Raw genomic sequence first — 21,940 nt, 5'->3', positions numbered from 1 at the left:
GGTTACACGCGTTACTCAGTTTGTGAAAATCTATGGAGCGTTACACTTGTGATGCACGCATTCTTCTGCATATGTCATATTTCAATAAAGAGTAAAAATAAAGACAGCAGAAGGAAAATGTTGGAAAGCATTAACCCGAAGGGAAAAGTATTAAAATTCTGTTATTTTAATAAATTTTGTACTTATTCTATCTGCAAGATAACAAGCTCAAACAAAAAGATAAGATGACCTCTTTAAAACACTACACTGTGAAGAGGGGATGCTTTATAAGTTGGTCAGTCAGGCAAGTATCTACTGAGTGCAAAGAAACCAAGCTGTCTCTACAGGCTGTAAAAGAGACTCCTTGAAAAGTTTTTATATGGAAAGTACTCTGCCACTTCCTGTAGTCACATGCTCCAGGTATGTAGGTTTAAAAACCCAGGCCAGGGCTTCCCTGGTGGCGCAGTGGTTCAGAGTCCGCCTGCCGATGCAGGGGACACGGGTTCGTGCCCCGGTCCGGGAAGATCCCACATGCCGCGGAGCGGCTGGGCCCGTGATCCATGTCCACTGAGCCTGAGCGTCTGGAGCCTGTGCTCCGCGACGAGAGAGGCCACAGCGGTGAGAGGCCCGCGTACCGCAAAAAAACAAACAAATCAAAAAAAAACCAGGCCACATATCTTTTGCCCTCATCCAGAGGGGAAGAGAATTAACCTCTGTCACCCAAAGCTGAACACACCTACCAGTGCACAGAAACTTGTTAAAGGTAAATGTAATTCTTAACGACAACGTATCTACAGGAAGAAGCTAACGAGTATGCAAATACCATGGGCTACCAGCTTCACAGGGCTCTCACGACAAAGAGCCACCCCTGAATCAGATGACTTTCTGAAAAATGTTGTTCCCCCTCACAGCGATCAGTCGTCTGGGCTGGTTGAGGTAACAATACACGAATCTCTTCATCACTCTGTGCCTCAGTCTCTGTGCTCAAAACAAGCTAGTTCCTTTACACCGTCAAATTTACTGTGTATGTCTTGAAAAGATCAGAAGAGATCTGCCACAAAACTGGGTATGATAACTAACGCAGAAAATCAGGGCCAAGGGGAAAAAGGATCAAGCAAATACACTATCAGTAAGGGTTACCACAGCTTCCGTAACTGAGCGTAAAAAACTTGGCTCTAAACTTCCCCGCAGCCAGAGCAAAAGAGGAAACAGCTCTCATTATAGAAGTTTCCCTCTATTGATTCCTTACCACCTCTAAGACACGGCAGTAATTTAAGGCTGTGAGCATTAAGACCGATTGCATGTATTTAAATAACCAATCCCTCAGTTAAGAGAGAGACCATAAATACTGACAATCTCTTTAAGTCTGACTGACTTTGTCAAAAACACAGAGCTAGGTTCACAGCTACTTCCTTGTTTTTCTGGCAGTTAAGGCTCCCAAATCGGACAGACACTAACGTTCCATTCTCCACAAAGAACAGTGGGAAAATGAAATAAACTCAAATCTGGGATTGTTAATTTCAACAAGCTAAAGAAAAGTACTTCAGGTTGCAAATTAATCATTGAACTCCACTGAGGCATTAAGCATGGACAGTGCTAATGTCACCAGTTAGATGAAAACGACCACAAAGACATCAAGTACAAAGCTACCTCACCTAGGAGCAGACAAAAAACTCTCAAGAAGGCAGTTAAAAAAAAAAAAAAAGAAAAACACATAAATTCACTGTTCTTATTAATACATTTTCAAATAAGGAAAACAAAAGTCGTTTTGAAACAAGTACTAGAAATGCATATGTTTGAACTAAAATACAGGTGGACCGTCTATAAAGAACACATAAAGACATTTAATACAGACGAATGCTGCACTGGAATAAGATGCAGCTTAACTTTGGTAGGAAGAGCAGATGAGAAAACCTGAATTCTTGAATCAGTGGACAAGTTACAACTTAACTAGATCTTACTTTACCAGATCTGTGACAATCAGGGGGTCAGGGTCAAGTTAAGATATGGCTAAGCTCTCTCTCTGAGTCTCACTCCATCCGGGTCTTTGCTCGTGTCACCTTAGCAGAGGCCTTCCCAGGCCACCTCTCAAAGAAGCATCCCCACACCACTCTATTCCTCAAGGCGCTTATCACCAGGCCTATTGCACACCGCTCCTTCCCCCACCAGAACACAGGCTCCACTGAGGAACTCAGCCGACCGTGCTGTAACCCCAGGGTCTACAACACTGAGTAGAATCTAGGAGGCACACAAACAGGTTTCCAAGGTAAAAAACAGATCCAGGGACTTCCCTCATGGTCCAGTAGTAAAGAATCTGACTTGTAATGCAAGGGATGAGGGTTCGATCCCTGATCAGGGAACTAAGATCCCACATGCTGCGGGGTAACTAAGCCCGCGTGCCACAACTACTGAGCCCGCGTGTCACAAACTACAGAGCCCACACGCCCTGGAGCCTGCGCGCCACAACTAGAGACGAGAAAACCCACACGCCGCAACTAGAGAGAAGCCCACGCACCAGAATGAAGAGCCCACGCACCGCAATGAAAGATCCCGCATGCCTCAACAAAGATCCCACGTGCTGCAACTAAGACCCAACACGGCCGAAGTAAATAAAATTTAAAAATAAATAATAAATAAATCTTTTAAAAAAAGAACAGATCCAGTCCCCTCTACGGTTCAAGTATTAAGCTCAATGGAGCATCCTTGCACATAACGTAAACATAAAATTCTAGGACAAGTTACCTAAGACTATAACTTACAACAAACAAAGCTTAAGGGCATAGGACTTTATCAATTATATTAGTATGAAATTATACTAACACGCAAATATTACTGACGGGAAGTTTACAAACGGTCGGGAGGCCAGGTTCAAATCCTGGCTCGACTCTCTGCGTGACCATTCTTAACTTCTCTTTGCCTCAGTTTCCCCTTACATGAAATGGAGACAAAAACAGTACCTACTTCAGTGTCAAGTACTGTGCGAAATAAGGATGCAGTGTTGACAAGGATAAACCCGAGGAAAAGAATTAGGGGAAAACTTCTGTTCCTTATTTCTTCCCACAGTTCCAAACTACAAACAGGGCAAAGGTAACAAGGAAGGGAGGGGACATTTACTTTTATTTGAAAAATATGTACATTACAGTGTTCGTGTTTTTAAAAGAGCAAGGTAATTTTCACCACGGGAAAACAGAATATCCGAAGTCTGTGGTTACACATGCTTTTCAAATAAAAAGCGAAATGTAAAAACGTGCTGAAGGGGGGCTGGGGAACAGAAAAGCCGGGCTGAGGTCCGTGGCACTGAGATCACTCGTGCTAGCCGTCTGGGCAGCTGGGCCCCCTGAGGCTGCTCCCTGGGGCCTGGATTTCGGCCACTGTCATTTTGCTGTCCAGACAGCTCCCACCAGCCGTCCTCTTCGGCCCTACAATCACTGGAGGTTCCGCCTTAAGAGAATACATACGCAGCTCATCTGAAGGTGTGCACATTCAGACCCCTGCAGGCATCAACTCAGTCATTTATACCCAAAAGCAGGGGGCAGGCTTCTGAAAAGGGGCTGTGCAGCCGTGGCTGCCCTCTGCATAGGGATAGGCTTGGGCTGGATGAGCCAGCAGGGCCAGTGACGTGATTAATAAATAGTCGGTGAGGGCAGGGCTTGATTCTGAATAACTGATCAGTTCTGGATCCCAGCACTTGCTTAGACCCTAATGCCGACCATATGGGGGCTCTCGATGCAGAGCATGAACCCCTCAGGCGACAATCTGGCTCGCTGTAAACCCTGAATTGCTGTTCTTCCTGGAACAGAGAGGGACTGACGCAGGTTTCACTTGCTTCTACCTGGCTGTCTAGGACAAGGAAGGAGAAATGAGAGACAGGTGGGTGAGTTTCTACCACAAAAGAGACGGCTTTTGTCACACACTGCAGCCAGCAAAGCTAAGCGGAACACCTGGAGGCCCAGGTAGCATGAGCAGTTGACCCTGGGGGTCATTTCCTGAGGTGGCCGCGGGAACAGCAAAGCCACTGCAGCACCTGTCGGCAGCCACTGGGACACTCACGTCAGCCCAGGGAAGGCCGTCTGGAAGACGTGTCACCAATTTTCAACAGCACGTTCTTAACTCTAAACTAAGAAAATAAGTACTACACGGAGGGGATAAAGAGAAAATGGAAACATTTAAATAAATTATGCTTAAAGCCTCATAATACAGTGTTTATCCTCTGAAGCAGAGAACATTAGATAATGGTCTCCATATGTGAGGGAACGGAGAATGAACAGGATTCCTCCAAATGCCCCGGTTCTAACAACCTACATTTATCACGATTTGGGTGAAAAGAATAATACAAGTCAGAGGTGGCTCAAACGAGGACTCTTAACCATTGGCGTAAGCCTGACGCTACAAAGTGAAATGAGCCACCTATAGCAATAGTATCAATTGATTTCATAATTTGTATCTTTCTTCGCCTAGAATCTGGGTCTCCCTTAGCCAGTGAGCATCACATGAATACAGGAGGGAAAGGAAAGGAAGATTTACACACTACCTATTGTATGTTTGTAAATATTACAGATGCTTTTTCCCTAACTATAATCATTGAGTGCTTCAGACAAATGCTGTCTGGAGTCTGACCACCTGGGCTCCTCCCCTTCCAGCTGTGGGCCCTCAGGAAAGTGATGATTTCACTGTGCCCCCGTCTTCTCCTCTGAGAAAAGGAGCTACCACCCAATGATGTAGTTACCAGCGCTCTGGCAGGCTGAGGGTACTGCCTAACCAACCTAAGGCTGTCACAACGGCACAGGGCACACAGCGAGCACCGCGTACGTGTACGATCGCGATTTCCCATTTCCCTCACGGCATCCTTGTGAAGAAAATAAAACCCTGTAATTGGGGAACAGTGTCTTCAATTTACAGAGGAGGCAATTTTGCAAAGACAGGCAATCAACCTGCTCGGAGTCACAGAAAGTGACAGAGGGTAAAAGCCATCCTCTTGCCACTGTGCAGTGCTGGCCATGGCGTTCATGCTGTTACCAGCCACGGCTTACTTCAAAATACAGAAGTCACATAGCCCTCGGTGAGCGAGACGTCCTCAAGGAAGTCAGATTGTGCTGAAAGGAAATCAGACTGACTGTGCTAACCTGGACATTTCATCTCAACCAAAAAATACTTATCGTCTTCCCAGGTACACAATGCTAGACTGCTGTCAGGCCATAAAAGCAACCAGCCAGCTCCTAGTGAGTTAGGTAGACCCGGACGTTTCAACAGCGAGCCTTAGGGGAACTCACGGAGGGCAAGAGGAAAGGGAAAGGACAAGGGAGGGGATTAAAGAGTAAAAAGACTCACTACAGACCTTCAAAACGAAACATGTACATATCTACCTTGCCCCTGAGGAATCTGCCCAGGACCTTAAACTGAGGCCAATAGCGCCCAATCTTAATGAATGAACTGGCCCAGTTCCCACACACACACAGCTCTGACGTACACAGGCCCGCAGGGCCCTTTTGACTCTCTGGGAGACACCTGACAGATCACAGGTCAACCTTAAAACGCCTGGGAGCAAGATGTCAATGAACAGATTCAATGGGGTTACTCTTCTGTTCCCTCCTTTCTTCCCAGGGATCACATTTTTACAGGCTATGTTTGATACAATACGTCAATCGGGAGGTCAGGAAACCTGATTTCCAGGCCTAAGATGGGCCAGACAGCCCCGCTCCGGGCGCGGGTCCGGTCCTCTTTGTCCGTCGGTCCCTCCCTCGCTCCCACAGCACCCGCGGGGGCCAGAGCAGGGACTGGGGCTGCCCCGGGCCACCTGCCATCTCCTCCTCCACCCTCTCAAAAGTTGCCAGGGCTGCAGAGAGGCCGCCCTGGCCTCGGGGGCATGCTGTCAGCTCTTTTCACTATCCACCGGCCTCCCCACGGCGGTCTCGGGAGGAGGGCGCGCAGCGGCGTGGGTGTGAGCGGCGGGAAGCAGCCCCGGCGTGACACTTCGCGGAGCCGGCTCCCGCAGGGGCACGCGCCGCGGCCGGTGCCGGCGAGGCCCGGGCGGCCCACACATCGGCCCCGGGGCCCGCAGCCCCCGGACCCAACGCGCCGGCGCTCCGCGGCAACCCGGACGCCCGCCCGCCGCCGCCGCCCACTCACCGCCGCACTCGGCAGAGTACTGGTCCCCCCAGTCTCCGGACTGCGGGCTGCAGCCGCCGCCCGCCGGGGCCTCCTGCTGCTGCCGGTGCTGCAGCTCCTGCTTGAGCAGGGACAGCGGCGAGTAGTGCTCGGTGGCTAGGGCGCCTGGTCGCGGCCCGCTGGACAGAACCCCCAGCATCAGCAGCAGCAGCAGCAGCAGAACCAAGACTCGCCGGGCGGCGCCCGCAGCGGCCACAGCGCCGCCCCAGCAGCCGCAGCACCAGCAGCCGGCAGGTGCCATCTTCCCTCAGGGCGCATGTGCGGCAGCCCTCGCCGCGCACTGCGGCCTCCCAGCCTGAACCTGCGGCTGGCAGGTGGGCCGTGGCGAGGGGGCAGGAGAAGGGGAGTGGCAACGCCTCCTGGGAGTTGTAGTCCCAGCTCAGCCAGCCTGCGAGCCCCTTTTCAGTGCTGGGACTGCGAGTCCCGGTAAGCACCGCGCCGCGCAAGGCTTCCGGTCTGGCGTCTGACGTCTTCCCCGCCACTGAATCGGAAGTTCTGGCCCGCAGTTGCGTGGAAATGAGCACTGATGGGCGGAGTGGGCTTCGGCCCGGCAAGGGGAACGCCGAGGGGGTGACAGCTGGAAAGGGGAAGACGGATGGGGTGGCAGTGACTCCTCCTACTGCTGCTGCCTCGGCCTCCTGCCAGTACAGGTGCATCGAATGCAACCAAGAGGCCAAGGAGTTGTACCGAGACTACAGCCACGGCGTGCTGAAGATAACCATCTGTGTGAGTGTCAGGTGTGGGCTGTCCTTGGGGAAGAAATGGCGCAGCGAGGTTTGGGAACCGCGAGAGCCCATGGTACCTCTACCAGATTTTTAGGGTGATAAAAATAAAAAACCAACGAGTTTCAGGGTCCTCTAATACAGACTTCAGTTCGATGCTTGACATTCCCGTTCCTGCTCAGTAGAACCTTTGCATGAATCCCTGTAGTGGTAGAGAAGTCATACCCTACAGCGCTTTTCTCATGCCGGTCACGTTTGCTGCTCCGGGCGAACGAATCCTCGGACGGAGATGGATGCAGGTGTTGTGCGTAGAAATTTAAAGATCGGATTAGGGTGACATTTGGGCTCACGCCAAAGCTATTTCATTCTTATTCTCCCTTTGATAGATGTTACCATCTTTACACTTCATAACCTATAGTAAATTCTCCTAGAATACTTTTTCAAGCTTCATCCGCTGTGGTTTTTGCATGTAGAGTATTATGTGCAAAGTATGCTAGACGTTGGTGATATAAAAACCAAAAATGAGGAAGTAAAAATTCTCTGCCTGGAACAGTCTTCTCTCAGGTATCTGTGTGGCTCATTCCCTCACCTCCTTCAAGGACTTTTCTCGAATATCTTATAGAGAGGCCTACTCTGACCACCCTATTAAAAATGATGAGCCCCCCTTCAAGGCTGGTATACCTTATCACCCTTCCCTGCTTATCTTTCTCCATAGTACCTATCATCTTCTAATATTGTATATAATCGACTTTATTATTTATTGCCTGTCTCCTCCCACTGGAATGTAAGCGACACAAGGACAGAGACTGTGTATATTTTATTCATTAATGTAGTTGGACCACCCAGGACAGTGTCTGACACATAGTAGGTATTAAATAAATATCTGTTGAATGAGTGAACCATTTCTAGGTTTTTTAGATGATCATATCCTAGGCCATCCCGGTATGAGAGAACAGTAAGTTATATGTGGTCTAAACTTAATGGCTTTGGACTAGGCCAATTAAATGGCCCGTCTAAAAGACGACAGCCACGTAACTGTGAATATAGTTTGTCCAAAGAAAAGCTAGTAAATGCCTATGCATTTTAGTTAGCAGTGATTTGTAATAATCTGTATTTAAAAAAAATATTGGCATTAAGCTAACAACAACAAAATCCCTGTTCAAATCATCAGACGCTGGCTTCTCTATACCTTTACTTATGTAAAGAGAAAATAATTATTGGATAGCTGTTTAGGTCAACAGCTATACTCTCCCCCACTTTTTTCCCCCAGACATTGCACTTTCTCACCCAGGAGACAGATTTTAGAGTAATATTTGGAATACTGAACGGTGGCACTGTACATTATGGATTACTGTACAGTCATTCCCTAATGAAACAGAGTAGGTAGTATCCTTGTTTATATCATGCTAATGCTTAATGATATGCATGATTGCATTACTCAGATAAATCATTCATGTGATGCCAGGCTCTGAAAATCAAACCATAAATTAATTAACTTTGTAAAGGCAGCCCAAGTCCTGGGATTAAACGGAAAAAGTGTTTAGACATCAGGCTCTTTGTTGGGAAAAAATATACAAAGTTTCTAAGTGGTTACAGCCGGTAACTTATAGGTACTTTGATCTCTTCTCTGCTGTATTTGGAGTCAGCAGTATACTCAGCCTGATCTCCTACCAGTATTTTTCATTCTAATCTCCCTTCCCTTTGCTCTTCTTGCTTTTTCTTGCCATTTCTCCCAGCTTGCTTATCTGTGTTTCTCTAACATTCTTCTAATGGAAGCATGTCCCTTGCTTTTAGTCACTCTCTCTGCTTCAGCGCTTCACAATTTATTAGAGTTATATTAAAGATATTGTACTTTTAATATCCTGAGGAGCCTGGCCTATTTTAAGTGCTCAGATATTTGCTAAATCCATTATGGTAACAAAACAAAACAAAACAAGACTCCTTTGAGACTGTCTCAAGTTTTAGTTCTGTTCAGGGCAACAAGATGCAGTTTTCACCCCTGGGTGCTGGGTGCAAAGATGAATAAGACAGCACTGCCCTCACAGGTTCCACTTCTCAGATATGTTTGCTTATTGTGGAGCTAAAATTTGAGAATGAGTGGGGAAGGGGTTAGTCCTGGAGATGATGGGCAGGAAGAAGCAGCAAGAATATTCATGAAAAAAAATGGCCAATTTATATTCTGAAAGAGATGTGATTCATTATAGAATTAGAGAACATAGCAGCAGAAACTAAGCCATATCCATGTTAAAACTGAGCTGGTGGAAGCAGTATTTCAGTTCCCCGGGTGTGCACGGTCCCTGTGCTGCAGGGATTTCTTAGAGGACAGCTTTCTCTTTCAGGATACTTGTCTGTTGAGTAATAAATGATACGGAATAGAACCACCTTGCCAGAACAAGAAAGCATTTCTACCGCATTTAGCTGTCTCCCAGTCAGACGTTTTAGCACATTTGCTCGTCTTGTGCGTGTGTGTGTGGTTTGACTCATTACGTTCAAGGTGAAGGAAGCACTCAAGGGAAAAGCAAATAACAGAAGCAGAACAAGGAAAAAATGTGGCCTAAACTGATAGGGAGGGAACCAGCAGACTTTAATGAATTCTCAATGTTTCTAAAATACTCAGCATGTTGGGAAAGGGAGATGGGCAGAGCACATAGCATGTCCCATGATACCAGCAGCTGCCTCTTCTGTTGGGGTTCATGTCACCCTGTGCTCATTCCATTGTAGCACTTACGGTAGCATGTTTATTTGACTTCCCCTTCTAAACTGTAAGGTCCTTGAGGGTAGAGCCTATGTCTCAAGGAAAGTATCTAGCACTGTGGAAGTGCCTGGTCCATAGACATGGCTAAGTAAAGAGAGCTGTTGTGAGTGTAATAGGCACTCCAAACACGTATGTCAGACAAACGATTGCAAAAGGAGTAACTATGCTGCTGTGTCTCCTGCTGCTGGTTTCTGCCTACCTCCTGTCTTAGACTTGTGATGCTGTCAGAAGATGGGTTTTAGGGAACTTTTAAAGGACAAAGAGAGGATCCCTGACCAGTCTGCAGTTTCATTTTAAAGTGAAGTAGCATCTCTGGTCTTCCATTCTCATTTGTATAAAGAGAGGAAGTGTTCTCCACATGAGGAGCACAGGGAGAGGTTCTAGAAAACAGCTCTGTCATGTAGATAGAATTTCTGATTCTGTGGCTTCTGTTTAGATACTGGCTTACTCTTTGCTCAGCTAAAAAGCCTAACCTCTTAAACCTCAGATCTATTAGGTGGATTTAAATTTGGAGTAATAGCACATCTCCCTTCATTGGTTCACCTGATGACTAGACAGACATACACACTTCTTGTAACGACATGAGTGAAGTGGAGAAGCTTTGAATTGGAATTGAATCTAACTTGGTGACATTGGGAAGGCAGGGTTCATATTCTTCAACGCACTCCATTCTTCTCCTAGCATTTTGATATAATTAAAAGGCCATCCTGGTGTGTTTGCATATCTATCACTTCTTCTATTTCTATTTTATCCCCTCAAAGTTTCAAAATGTTTTGTGTTTCAATTGTAGCCATTAGTTTATGCAGTGAATAGGACACTTGATGCAACTTTGTAGCTAATACTCTCTTTCAAATGTCATTTCTAATGAGCTTGTTCTCCTATACCTGCATTTTATATGTTCTGATGGTATTGGGATTTCATAACATTGTAATCACGTGTCCAAAAAAAAAAAGCCCTTTAATAGGAATGGCTGAAAGCCCAGGGAGCCTTGATTTGGGCAACTCAGAATCAGGCGGCACAACCCCGTTCCTTGCATACAGCCAGCGTTCTCCAGTGTCTACTATGGCAGAGAAGGACCATTTTCTTGCCACGTTCTCCATGGAGAGAAAGACAGGCTTCTCTTGGTATGTGCCACCCGAGGATTCCTACCTGCCTGGAGCTCTCAGAAGCTCTGGGTGCAGGGTTACTTTTCTGAACCCTTTTCTCCAAATCATGTTTCAAGAACCACAAAGTTGGAGCCATCTAGCCAACAGGCAATGAAAGTACATTATAAACTTACTTATTTTATAATAATTCCTACAAATTGAAAGTAGCGTGCTCTGAGATACTTTCCTGCCTAAAATCAGTCTTTAAATCAAATATCTTTTGGGTCTTCTTAAATATGAGATTAAAAGATTAATATTTTTAGCCTAGAAGATTCTATTTAGGCATTTCTGAAACCAGGTCTTATGCAGATGAACATCTTGTATCTGAATGGAAGTTTATTTAAATAAATGCTGATACAACCTTATTGCCATACAAATCCAAAATAGACTCCTCTGTTTTGAAATCCTTTAAGATTTCAGAATGTATGAATATGTTTATTCTAATGTTATCTTGCATTATTTCAGAAATCCTGCCAGAAACCTGTAGACAAATATATCGAGTATGATCCTGTTATCATCTTGATTAATGCTATTTTATGCAGAGCCCAGGCCTACAGGCATATTCTTTTCAATACCAAAATAAATGTAAGTTGTTATAATTTTTTTCTTTTCTAATTTTACTGGATGATTTTGCATTTTTAAATAATAATATCAACAATTTTGAACAGAATTAAAGAATATTATTTAAACAAAGAAATTCTAACAAGAGTGGGTCTTCTATCTCAACAGTGTCTGGAAATTTCTAGAAATAGCAGGCACTGCTTTTTAAAAAAGTGTACAGTGTTTAGTGTATGTTTAAGAATATGGGCACTAGCAGGAAGTTGACAAACCATAATCTGGATTGCCTTTTAGTAGGTTACCTTTTGAAACAGACTTCAATAATTTTGAACAGAATAAAATTAAATATAACCTGGTAGGGAGAGAATTATACCTAAAAGAAATAAGCAAACATTGAAAGAAAAAGTTTTAAAAACTTAACTTATTGCATGTTATACTCTGCTGTTCAGGGAACACATGAGGTGAAAAATCAGAAAAGTCCTAATATATGAAGTTGGATTCTTTTTTTGAAATATACATTTAATATACTGACTTGTGAACTCTTTTAATAGTTTGGCTAGGGTTGACAAATAAAGTACAGGACACCCAATTAAACTTGGAAGTCAGATAAACAATAAATTTTTTAGCATATGTCCTAAGTATTGCATGGAACATACATACACAAAAACAGTATTTGCTGTTTATCTAAAATGTGTATTTAACTGGGTGTCCTGTATTTTTCTTTGCCAAATCTGGCACCTCTAATTTTGGGCTAACGGGGACAGTAACAGTGCAATTTATTTTCCCGGTGCCTCCTCCCCCAAGTTAAACAACGCGGGCAGTGTTTATATTAGTAATATAATTGAGTCTCAAACCTTGCTACACATTAGAACCACCTGGGGGAGACGGAGGGGACAGCAGTTAATTCTTCCACGCCGAGGCCTCACCCAGAACCAGTTATATGCGAATCTTTGGGGATGGGATCCAGGAAGGAGTATTTCTACAACTCCCTGGGCAATTGCAGAGTGCAGCCAGGAGCGCCAGTGCGCCAGCTGGGGGAGCCTGCGCAGCTCAGCCCGCGCTCGTCCCTGGACCACACTGAGTTTGCACACACACTTTCTCTTCCCCACTTTATATTGATAAATGTCAACCCATGGGAGAAATATATGGAACAAAGCCACTTCTTGTTGCCTAGCATTTTCTGTTTTTACCAAAATTTCAGCCTCTTTAAAACTTCCAGCTTTTAATTGCTTTCACTATTTTCATTTATACTCATCCAACCTAGGGGCACTTTTTAAGAAATTCATGTTCAGACTAATCGTTTCTTCGGAGGAATCATGAAATCTTCAGGTTGAATCTGTTCTCTTATTGCTGCTTCCATCTCTCCTGAGTCACACAAATTCTTGCTGGATTCCGTGTATCAGATGAATGTTGAAAATATAATGGAGGGTGAACTCCTATTTAAAGCAGTGATTCTTAACCAGGGGTGCACATTAGAATTCACCCTCTGGGTGTGGAGAAAAGGGAACCCTCTTGCACTGTTGGTGGGAATGTAAATTGATACAGCCACTATGGAGAACAGTATGGAGGTTCCTTAAAAAACTAAAAATAGAGTTACCATATGACCCAGCAATCCCACTACTGGGCATATACCCAGAGAAAACCATAATTCAAAAAGACACAGGCACCCCAATGTTCATTGCAGCACTGTTTACAATAGCCAGGTCATGGAAGCAACCTAAATGCCCATCGGCAGATGAATGGATAAAGAAGATGTGGCACATATATACAATGGAATATTACTCAGCCATAAAAATAAATGAAATTGAGTTATTTGTAGTGAGGTGGATGGACCTAGAGTCTGTCATACAGAGTGAAGTAAGTCAGAAAGAGAGAGACAAATACCGTATGCCAACACATATATGGTATCTAAAAAAAAAAAAAAAGGTTATGAAGAACCTCGGGGCAGGACACGGGGAGGGGGAAGGGTAAGCTGCAACGAACTGAGAGAGTGGCATGGACTTATATGTACACTACCAAATGTAAAATAGATAGCTAGTGGGAAGCAGCCGCATAGCACAGGGAGATCAGCTCCGTGCTTTGTGACCACCTAGAGGGGTGGGATAGGGAGGGTGGGAGGGAGATGCAAGAGGGAGGGGATATGGGGACATATGTATATGTATAGCTGATTCACTTTGTTATAAAGCAGAAACTAACACACCATTGTAAAGCAATTATACTCCAATAAAGATGTTAAAAAAAAAATTCACCCTCTGCCTGGAACTGTTTCAAAATATGCGTGCCTAGGATTTACTTCCACAGATTCTGAATCAGGACTGGGGCGTAGACATTTGTGTTTCGAAAACTCTCCCCATGTGATGCTTCTGCTGAACATTGCTGATTAAGAACTACTGGTTACAGACTGAATACAGTTGGCATTTAATTGGGCAGTTCAGAGTTTGACAAGCTACTAGGTGGGACATCCTTCAAAAACCACAGAAGTTAGCTCTGTCTGTGCCTATTGGTGTTAAGTACAGTTGTTTCTTTACCTGATTGCATGGCAATGTCTTTTTGCCTACCAGATGCACGGAAAACTCTGCGTGTTTTGTTTGCTTTGTGAAGCGTACCTGAGATGGTGGCAGCTTCAAGATTCGAGCCGGAGCATTGATCCTGACGACTTTATCAGATATGCTAAAGAGTGGGATTTCTATAGAATGTTTGCAATTGCTTCTCTAGGTAGGAAGAAGCCATGCTTTCTATTCTTAGTTGACCTAACATTTTGATTTTAAAATTAAGGTGTGTGGTCTTAATCACTGGTAAAGAGGAGCTAGTCAGAAGACTTGAGACTAAATTTTCAGCTGTACCACTAATCTGCTAGGTGAGTGTGTATAAATCACCTGCTTTCTTTTTGTTACCACACATATGGCATGGAAATAATGCTTATCAGATCAGAGTGTTTCCTAAAGTATTTTGAGACACAGTATTTTTAGTAAAATTCTTCAATTTAAGTTCTGATTATCCAATCTGAAGATTGCCTGAATCTCATCTTTATTAAAACAGATTGATAATTGTCAGGCATTATTCAATGTATTATACTGACTGTCTTGTACTAATGCAATGTATTTAATAGGGGAAACTTGTTATATATCTGGCTGCATGCAGGGAAGGGGCTACTCCCCCAAATTCTTTAAGTTCTGAAATGGCTTTTCTTCCGAATTGCATTTGTGACTTAGGTCAGAATTGGGTTGAATTAATTTCTGTGACTATTTTATTACTCACTGGTTTCCATGCTTTTCTGCTTCTACAATCTTTTCATTATACTGAAATATTATTTTAGTAATGTTGTCTCCAGTCCACTCCAATGTCATATTTCTGGACTGTGTGTCCTCTTTCATCCCTTTTTCTTCTCAATCTGCCCTTACTCCCTCAGCCCAGTGGTTTTAAAATTCATCCAGTCCCAGAGGTTTTAAAATTCATCTATATGCCGAGAATTCCCAAATGTACGTAATAATATTAAAAACATCCTTGAACACATCACCTAAACCAAGAACCAGAACCTAATATAATTTTAAGCTTTAAAGCAAAGCCTCTTAGAATTGCTCTAGATAAACTGCTCTATGTCCATAATCTCTAAAAAGCAAACCAGGCTTGTTTTCAAATAGTTTGGAATTTCTGTGGCACCAACTCTACAGTGGCCATTTTGACACTTGATCAGAAATTTTTTTCTACTGTTACTTAACTTTTTTATGTGTCTTAATCTAATCCCTAGTTAGGTTTCAAATCCCTAAAACAACTCATAAAGAATATTTTACACAAACACAGTATTTTACAACCTAAACACGGTTTTTACGGTATTATCAACTCAGTTTTCACAACCATCCTCTTCGGTGGGTAGGTGGGGCTCCTTCCCTATCCGCAGCTGTGGAAGCACAGGAACAGGAAGGGCAAATGGTTTACCCTAAGTCCCCCCGCAGGTTACCGTCAGCGCAGAGCCAGGGGAAGGTCTCCTGGCGCCCTGTCTCCCATTTCCTCCACCGCTGCTCCTACTGAAGCCACATGATCACGAACGCCTTAAGTACTAGGGGCTCTCCAACATCTGCCTTGTGAAGGAGTGTGCAGAGCCCAAGGGCAGCTGCAGTTCCCTGAGTCTCCCAAGTTCTAAGCTAGAAAGCTATGGAGGGTGACCTAGTCAGCCCTCCTGTCCAGTGCAAGAAACCCTTCTCTCTAGATTCCTGCAAGAGGGTTTGAGTATCCCCAGTGACAGGAGACAACCCACCATCGTTAGGTGGTTCTTGTTGTTAGGGAGTTCTTTATTATTATTATTATTATTGGTCCAAAACCCAGGCTGTATGATCTGCCTGTTTGAACAGATCCTTGCCGTTGACAAGCCCTTCAGTCCTTCTGAGGTAGTGTGTCTCTCCTGAAGAATATATCAAATTTCATGTGGGCTAACCATCCTAAATTATGTTGATCGATCCTAATCACCTATATTTGGAACCTCTTTATTTTGGCTAGATTCAGTTATAAAACATCTTAGAAAGAATACAGTTGTTTCTCCTGTAATATGATACGTGTGTTCCACAAAAACCTGATCCTGCAGAAACCTTAAGGCAGAATTAGGGACAGACCATTCAGAATGTATGCAGCCGGGAAGTCAGCACTAACCATCTTCATAAAAAGAAGAGTGCAGTTCAAAGCAACGTTAAATCCCTAGTTGATGGGGACAGAGCAGATTGTGCCCTATTCTGACTGTGGGACACCAGGGGAACTATTGCTTCTTCTAGCCTGGACTCTGTCTCTGAATGCTTTCTGGAAGGATATGGAATTACACTCAAAAAGTTTGTTAAAATGAATAAGGGAAGTTTTAAATTTAGCTAATAGAGTATTCAGAATCTTATGGCTAACAGGCACTCAATAAAGAGTAGAAGAATGAACCACGAAAAACATCGTCATAGGTACTTCCTAGGCTGGGTCCCACCTTTCAGATTTAAAAGCGTCCGTTCTCCTGTCTGTTCTTTCTGTGGAGATCGCTAGGACTAAAGCTGTTTACACAGAACCTTACTTCCTAAAAGGAACTTTAGAATGTTGATGATTACAGTTCTTATGGAGTTACTTTTTCTCCAGAGGGTGATGAAGTATTTCATGAAAGAATTATTGAAATACGTTTCTGAAATCATACAGGATTTGACACAAGAGACAGGGGTTTATTTTAAAAAAAAAAAAAGAAGAAGAAAAGGGGACAAAAAAGAAACTTTGATCTTGGTGAAGCATTTCTTTTGTGGTCAGCTGATGGGCTGCATTTTGGAATTGTGGGTTTGCTTCTAGGGGGCTCTGCTTTGGATTGGACATTCATATCTTTATTTTTCATTTCCTCCTTAGAACAAACTGCCTACTTTACTGGCATCTTTACTTTCCTGTGGGTAGAACGACCCCTAACAGCGAAAAAAAACCCCAACTTCGCTTTGCTGCTGAAAGCATTGTTATTATCCAGCTACGGAAAACTCCTGCTCATCCCAGCTGTCATCTGGGAACATGACTACACACCCCTGTGCCTCAGACTCATTAAAGTATTTGTCCTTACGTCAAATTTTCAGGCAGTTAGAGGTATGTTCGTGTCTTATTGTTTTCTCAGCTTTCAACCCATCTGAAAGCTTGAAGTCTTGTTTCTATAGAGTAGTTTTGGGTTTTTTGGGGGGTTTTTTTGCGGTACGCGGGCCTCTCACTGTTGTGGCCTCTCCCGCTGTGGAGCACAGGCTCCGGACGCGCAGGCTCAGCGGCCATGGCTCACGGGCCCAGCCGCTCCGCGGCATGTGGGATCTCACCGGACTGGGGCACGAACCCGTGTCCCCTGCATCGGCAGGTGCACTCTCAACCACTGCGCCACCAGGGAAGCCCTATAGAGTAGTTTTTATATAACCTGTTAAACGCTGGAATTCTTCGTAGAATAATCACGATGCCTAACATCTCTATAGTGCCTTACATATAGCACACATTCGGTATTTGTTCAGTTTAACCACATGGTACTCCTTAGTTTTCAAAATGCCTTCTTTATGCATTATATCTATCCCCTGGGGTCTGTAGGGCAGCCATTATTATCTCCACTTTATGACTCGTGGGCACTTGACCAAGGTTACATGGCCGGCAGTTATCAGGCCAGGGTAGGGTGCCAGCCTGCCTCCCAGCTCAGGACAGTTCAAGGAAGGGGTAAGCAGCCCTGTGTGTCTTCCTTTTTCCCACACATTGTGAGAAGTGCTATTTTAAATGGACCTATTATCTGATACTTTGTATAATGTTTATCATCTTGTAAACTATAAAACCAAGAGTAGCAAATTTTTTCTGTTACTCTCTTTATAACCTTAGAATCTTTCATTTTCCTGTGTAATATTCATGGGAGTCCGTGTCTTGATGCAAGCAGGAGAGGCTCAGTGTTTTTGTTAAAAGCAGATGCTTTGGTTCTCTCAGAAGGTTTGCAGATGGAAAAGTAACAGCATAGATTAATAAGAACAAACAGATTTTCTAAAAACAGCTTTACAGAACAACTCCATTCACACTACCACATAATTTACATGCCAGTATCATTTCATTAAACTCTTAAGAACTTATCAGTTGCCTTCTCTTTTTCAGTGACCCTAAACGTCAACCGCAAGCTCTCCTTTTTGGCCATCTTGAGTGGCTTACTGGTGGAGAGCGCCATGGTCTACTTCCTCCAGAGGATGGCATGGGCTGTTGGAAGTGACTGCCATCCATAAGTCTCAAGACTTTTGCAGAGGTACAGAGAGCACCTCGCAGTGTTCGCGCACGCAGACACGCGTCCTCCTCAAACTAGACAGATGTCGTCGCAGAATACATCACCCACCCCCTGGCACCCGGGTGCCTCGAGGTCACCTGCATCTCCCTCGGGGTCTTTTGTCATCCACAGTGACATCAATAGCTATGTTTTTGTTGCTTCTGGGGCCCTGTTCTCACAGTTCTGTAACACCTTCCCTCCAACGCACTCGTCCTAAGACCTCGGACTCTGAACGACAGCCGTCTCCCGCCCTTTCCAACCATTCCACTCCCTCCCTCCCCTGAACCCTGCCTTTGCTGCCTTTTGTACCTCTCTTCCCTAAACCTCTCACTTTCCTCTACTTCTCACCTCCCTTGCCTCTCTCTTGACTGTGCCTGGAACCTAGAGGCAGCTGTTGCCTTATCCTGTTAGTCCCTGGAAACGAGCCAGCTTCCTACCCTTCTGTCAGCGCCCCCGTTAGAGCTCTTGGGGTGAGTCCACCAGCCGTTTCCTCTGTGAAGCCTGGCAGGCGGTCCCTGTGTCTGCACAGAGCACGGCCGGGTGGCGCTCCTGTCTCGAGGGCACCTCTAGGGACCCAACACACACACACACACACACACACACACACACACACACAGAGCGGCCTTAGAGCAGTTGTTCTGAAGTCTTCCCGCGCTCCTTCCTTCCGCCTCTGCTGTCACTTTGCTGAGAATTGAGACTTACCAACTCCTTGGGTGTCCCCCCTCCGTTCCGGAACTTGTTTGGCGTCTGCCTTCTTTCCTCCTCCCTCCATCCCGCCTCGGAGCCCTGCTCAGCATTCCACGCCCCGCACCCCGGGCGGATTCCACCCTGCAGCTGTCCTCCCGCCTCTGGTCACCCTCAGGGGTCTGGACCACAGCTGCAGTCCGCCTTGAGGCAGGACGGGCGACTTGAAGGCGGGGCAGCTGGTGAGGGAAGCGTGGGGCAGGAGCGAGCAGCTGCGGGCGGGCGCGTCCTCCGCGTCCCGCAGACCTTCTCCGCCTCTCCCGGTACCTCGGCCTCCCCCTACCCCCCCGCCCCCCGCCCTGCTCAGCTCAGCCTCGTCCTCTCCACCCGCCAGGCATCGCTCCCTCCATCCTCCCTCGTCTATGCCGGCTCCTCCCCTCTGCCAGCAGACACGTGCAGCTCTCCACTTGCGAGCAGCTGCCCTGAGCCTCTTTCTCCACTGCCTTCCCTCTTGGTGACACGTCCTTCCTCCCTAGTCCCCCGAGCCGCTGCTCCTGCGATCAAAGGCAGCCGCCGCCGGCTGTCAGGCTCCTCCCTGTCGCCGCCCTGCGCTGGAAGCAGCTGGCTTCTGAAACAGGCCGCCCGGGCCCCTTCTGTCACCGACTTCCCTGTCTGTGCCCGGCTTCCGTCCTCGGCCCTCCGCTTCTCCCTCCTGCCGTGCAGACGCCCGGCTTCCGCACGCCTTGGCCCATCTCTCAGTGCAGGTTGCTTCCAGATCTTTCCAGATCTGACACCTCTAGCCCTCCGCCTCTGCCAGGTCACTCATGCCCTTCCACTGCCTCCGAGGTGCTGCCAGGACGGTGTGACCATTACCTCTAAAATCGAACTCAGTACCCCGCCCGCCCGTCCCCACGGAAACAGAACCTTCCTGACGGCTTCTCATCTTGTCACTCCGACCCCAGCCCAGCCTCCTGGCCTCCTGCTTCACAGTCTACAACAGCCTCACCCACCTTCTGCCTCTCTTCCCTGAGCACCGCTCCTGGTGTCTCCCTGAATTTCTCATCCTTTCCTACTGTGGACAGGAGCTTCCTCTTCCTGAGGAACACCTTTTAGTGTTCTCTGAGCTCTAGTGCTAACTTCTCCTCTGCAGACATGCTCCTGCCCACGTTCTCTACTGCACTCTCCCCCTCCCCAGAGATGTCACACCCTCTCCAGGACCTGGAGGGGCCTCTTCTCCGCCTAACCAGGTCCAGTCACCTCTGCTTCTCCGTGGAACGAAGCCCTTCCCCACACTCCAGTCTGCCGTGCTCACTCCCTCCGTAGACCTCCCGGTGCCCAGCTCAGCACAGTCACACTGCCGGCGCTCCTGAGACCCTTCCGGTGCTGAACGCCTGTCCCCTCCTTCTGTTAGCGCTTCACTTGTCAGGCTACCCATGACAGCTTCTGGTTAGGAGAAGGTCACCTGTCTTTAACGTCCCTTACGTTGTTCCATGTTTTATGCTCGTCTCCCCCAGTCTGGTTGGGTGCCGGGAGAGGCCATGCCTGCGTTAACTGTCTCTCCCATAGTACAGGGCCTGCCCTCGTATCTACTGGTTTGATCTTCAGCAGAATGTGCCGCTCTGAATACTTCATTCATCAGCCACAGTGTCCTTTTTTTTTACTCTCTGGGGCATGACCAGCTGCATCCGTAAAATAGAAGGCGTAAAATACAAACCAAGCTTCTCGTTATTGTTGTGTAAAATGAAGCAAAGATTTGGATACACTTCCTGAAAAAGAAAGCAACGGTTATGGCGCTGGGGACTCCTAACCCTACCACCCCACCCCTACATGTAGGAGACAACTAAACCACACAGGGACACACACAGAGACACTCACACAAACACAAGGAACCATCTGCATTATAGATGGTTCAGGTAAGCATCTGAATTGAAGGAACGTGAATTCATGCGTCACACAGAAGAAAAGATCTTTGTTCGTTCCTTTGACATTTAAATGTTAATGGTTAAAATAATATTTTGTGTTCTTAAACAAGAGAAACGCTTTTCTCTCAATGCAGTCACAATAAACTGAGCTTTTGTGAATATTTAATTCAGTATCTTCCCCTGTAACTAAGTTCCTCTTTAAAATCAGCTGATCCAAAAATAACTAAAAACAACTGAATTTGTCCACTTAACAGGAGTGAATTATATCTCAACAGAGCTGTTATTAAATAAATATCACCTCTCTCCTTTTCTCTCTCCCTGCTTCATTCATTTGTTCTTTCATTCATTATTTACTTATTCATTCACCAGATGTTTACTGAGCACCTACTCTGTTTGGGTCAGACACTACGGATACAGTGGGAAAAAAGACACGGCCCTCTCGACATTTACCGAGTAGTGATGGATTTAGAAACAGGAATAGGTAATTGCAGTACAGTGTCATAAGTGTTATAAAGGGGTGAGTATAGGGTACTCAGGAAAGGCAGAGTGGGAACACCTGTTCCAGTCTCAGAAGTCGAGAAAGTCTTCCAAGGGGAAGGGGAAAGGACACGAACTTTCCATTACCCCTGGTAGAGAGGATACCAGTGCACGTACATTCCTAGAGAGCAGAGTGCTAATGTGCACAGGCAGGGGCTGAAAGCGAATAGTCCAACTGGGTGGAACGTGGGCAGTGGGAGTTTTACAAAGGACACTAGGAAGACACGAAAAGGTCGGATTATGAAGGGCCTCGTGAGTTGTAATTTATCCCAAGGATGATGAAACCAACACAGATAGTTAAAAAGAAGACTCCAAAGTAAAAAAGAAACAGGACAAAACCAACTGGGATAACATCACAGAACGGCCGTAGCCGTAATGTCTCCGGCCTAGGGCTGGAGAGGACCGTTGGCCACCAGATGGAGCCTGTAAATGTTAAGGAGGGGGTAGAAAACATGGTTCAAAGGCATACAACCAAAAGAAAAAAGCAATTGGAAAACAAATAATAGGGGGAAAAAATGACCAAAAAAACCCTACACTGATCATATCTTTTCAAATCTTTGACTCAGATAAAGAGACACACATCACCCATTTATAAATTCGTACTCAATACATTCCCAGGCTGTCTTGATCACCATAAAGGTACTTGTTAATCTTTCAAAATGAAGGAAGTGTTAGAAACCCCTTTCCAGGGTGTCGGTGAGGTATCC

The 21,940-nt window shown here is 45.7% G+C and overlaps 3 protein-coding genes across 8 annotated transcripts in view; 1 reads left to right on the top strand and 2 right to left on the bottom strand.

The window, feature by feature from the left end:
- Positions 1 to 6,483, bottom strand: part of TTC13 (tetratricopeptide repeat domain 13) — a 71,217-nt gene extending 64,734 nt beyond the window's left edge. For all 6 annotated transcript variants that reach the window (XM_079899208.1, XM_079899209.1, XM_079899210.1 and 3 more), the window contains exon 1: positions 6,106 to 6,483. In XM_079899208.1, the coding sequence (XP_079755334.1) occupies positions 6,106 to 6,385 (280 nt within the window). In that variant the 5' untranslated portion in view covers positions 6,386 to 6,483. The remainder of the gene's footprint in view (positions 1 to 6,105) is intronic.
- The window catches only part of FAM89A (family with sequence similarity 89 member A), a 78,953-nt gene that overhangs the window by 32,148 nt on the left and 24,865 nt on the right, over positions 1 to 21,940 (bottom strand). The window lies entirely within an intron of this gene.
- ARV1 (ARV1 homolog, fatty acid homeostasis modulator) lies at positions 6,661 to 18,357 on the top strand (the record flags this gene model as incomplete). The annotated part of the gene is made up of 5 exons (XM_079899333.1): positions 6,661 to 6,870; positions 11,232 to 11,351; positions 13,886 to 14,039; positions 16,683 to 16,907; positions 17,928 to 18,357. The coding sequence occupies 5 exons, from the start codon at positions 6,661 to 6,663 to the stop codon at positions 18,050 to 18,052; spliced, it is 834 nt and encodes a 277-aa protein (XP_079755459.1). The 3' UTR covers positions 18,053 to 18,357.

This window comes from Stenella coeruleoalba (assembly GCF_951394435.1).
Source record: "Stenella coeruleoalba genome assembly, chromosome: 16".
Lineage (NCBI taxonomy): Eukaryota > Metazoa > Chordata > Mammalia > Artiodactyla > Delphinidae > Stenella > Stenella coeruleoalba.
This window is presented reverse-complemented; position numbering and strand designations above follow the sequence as displayed.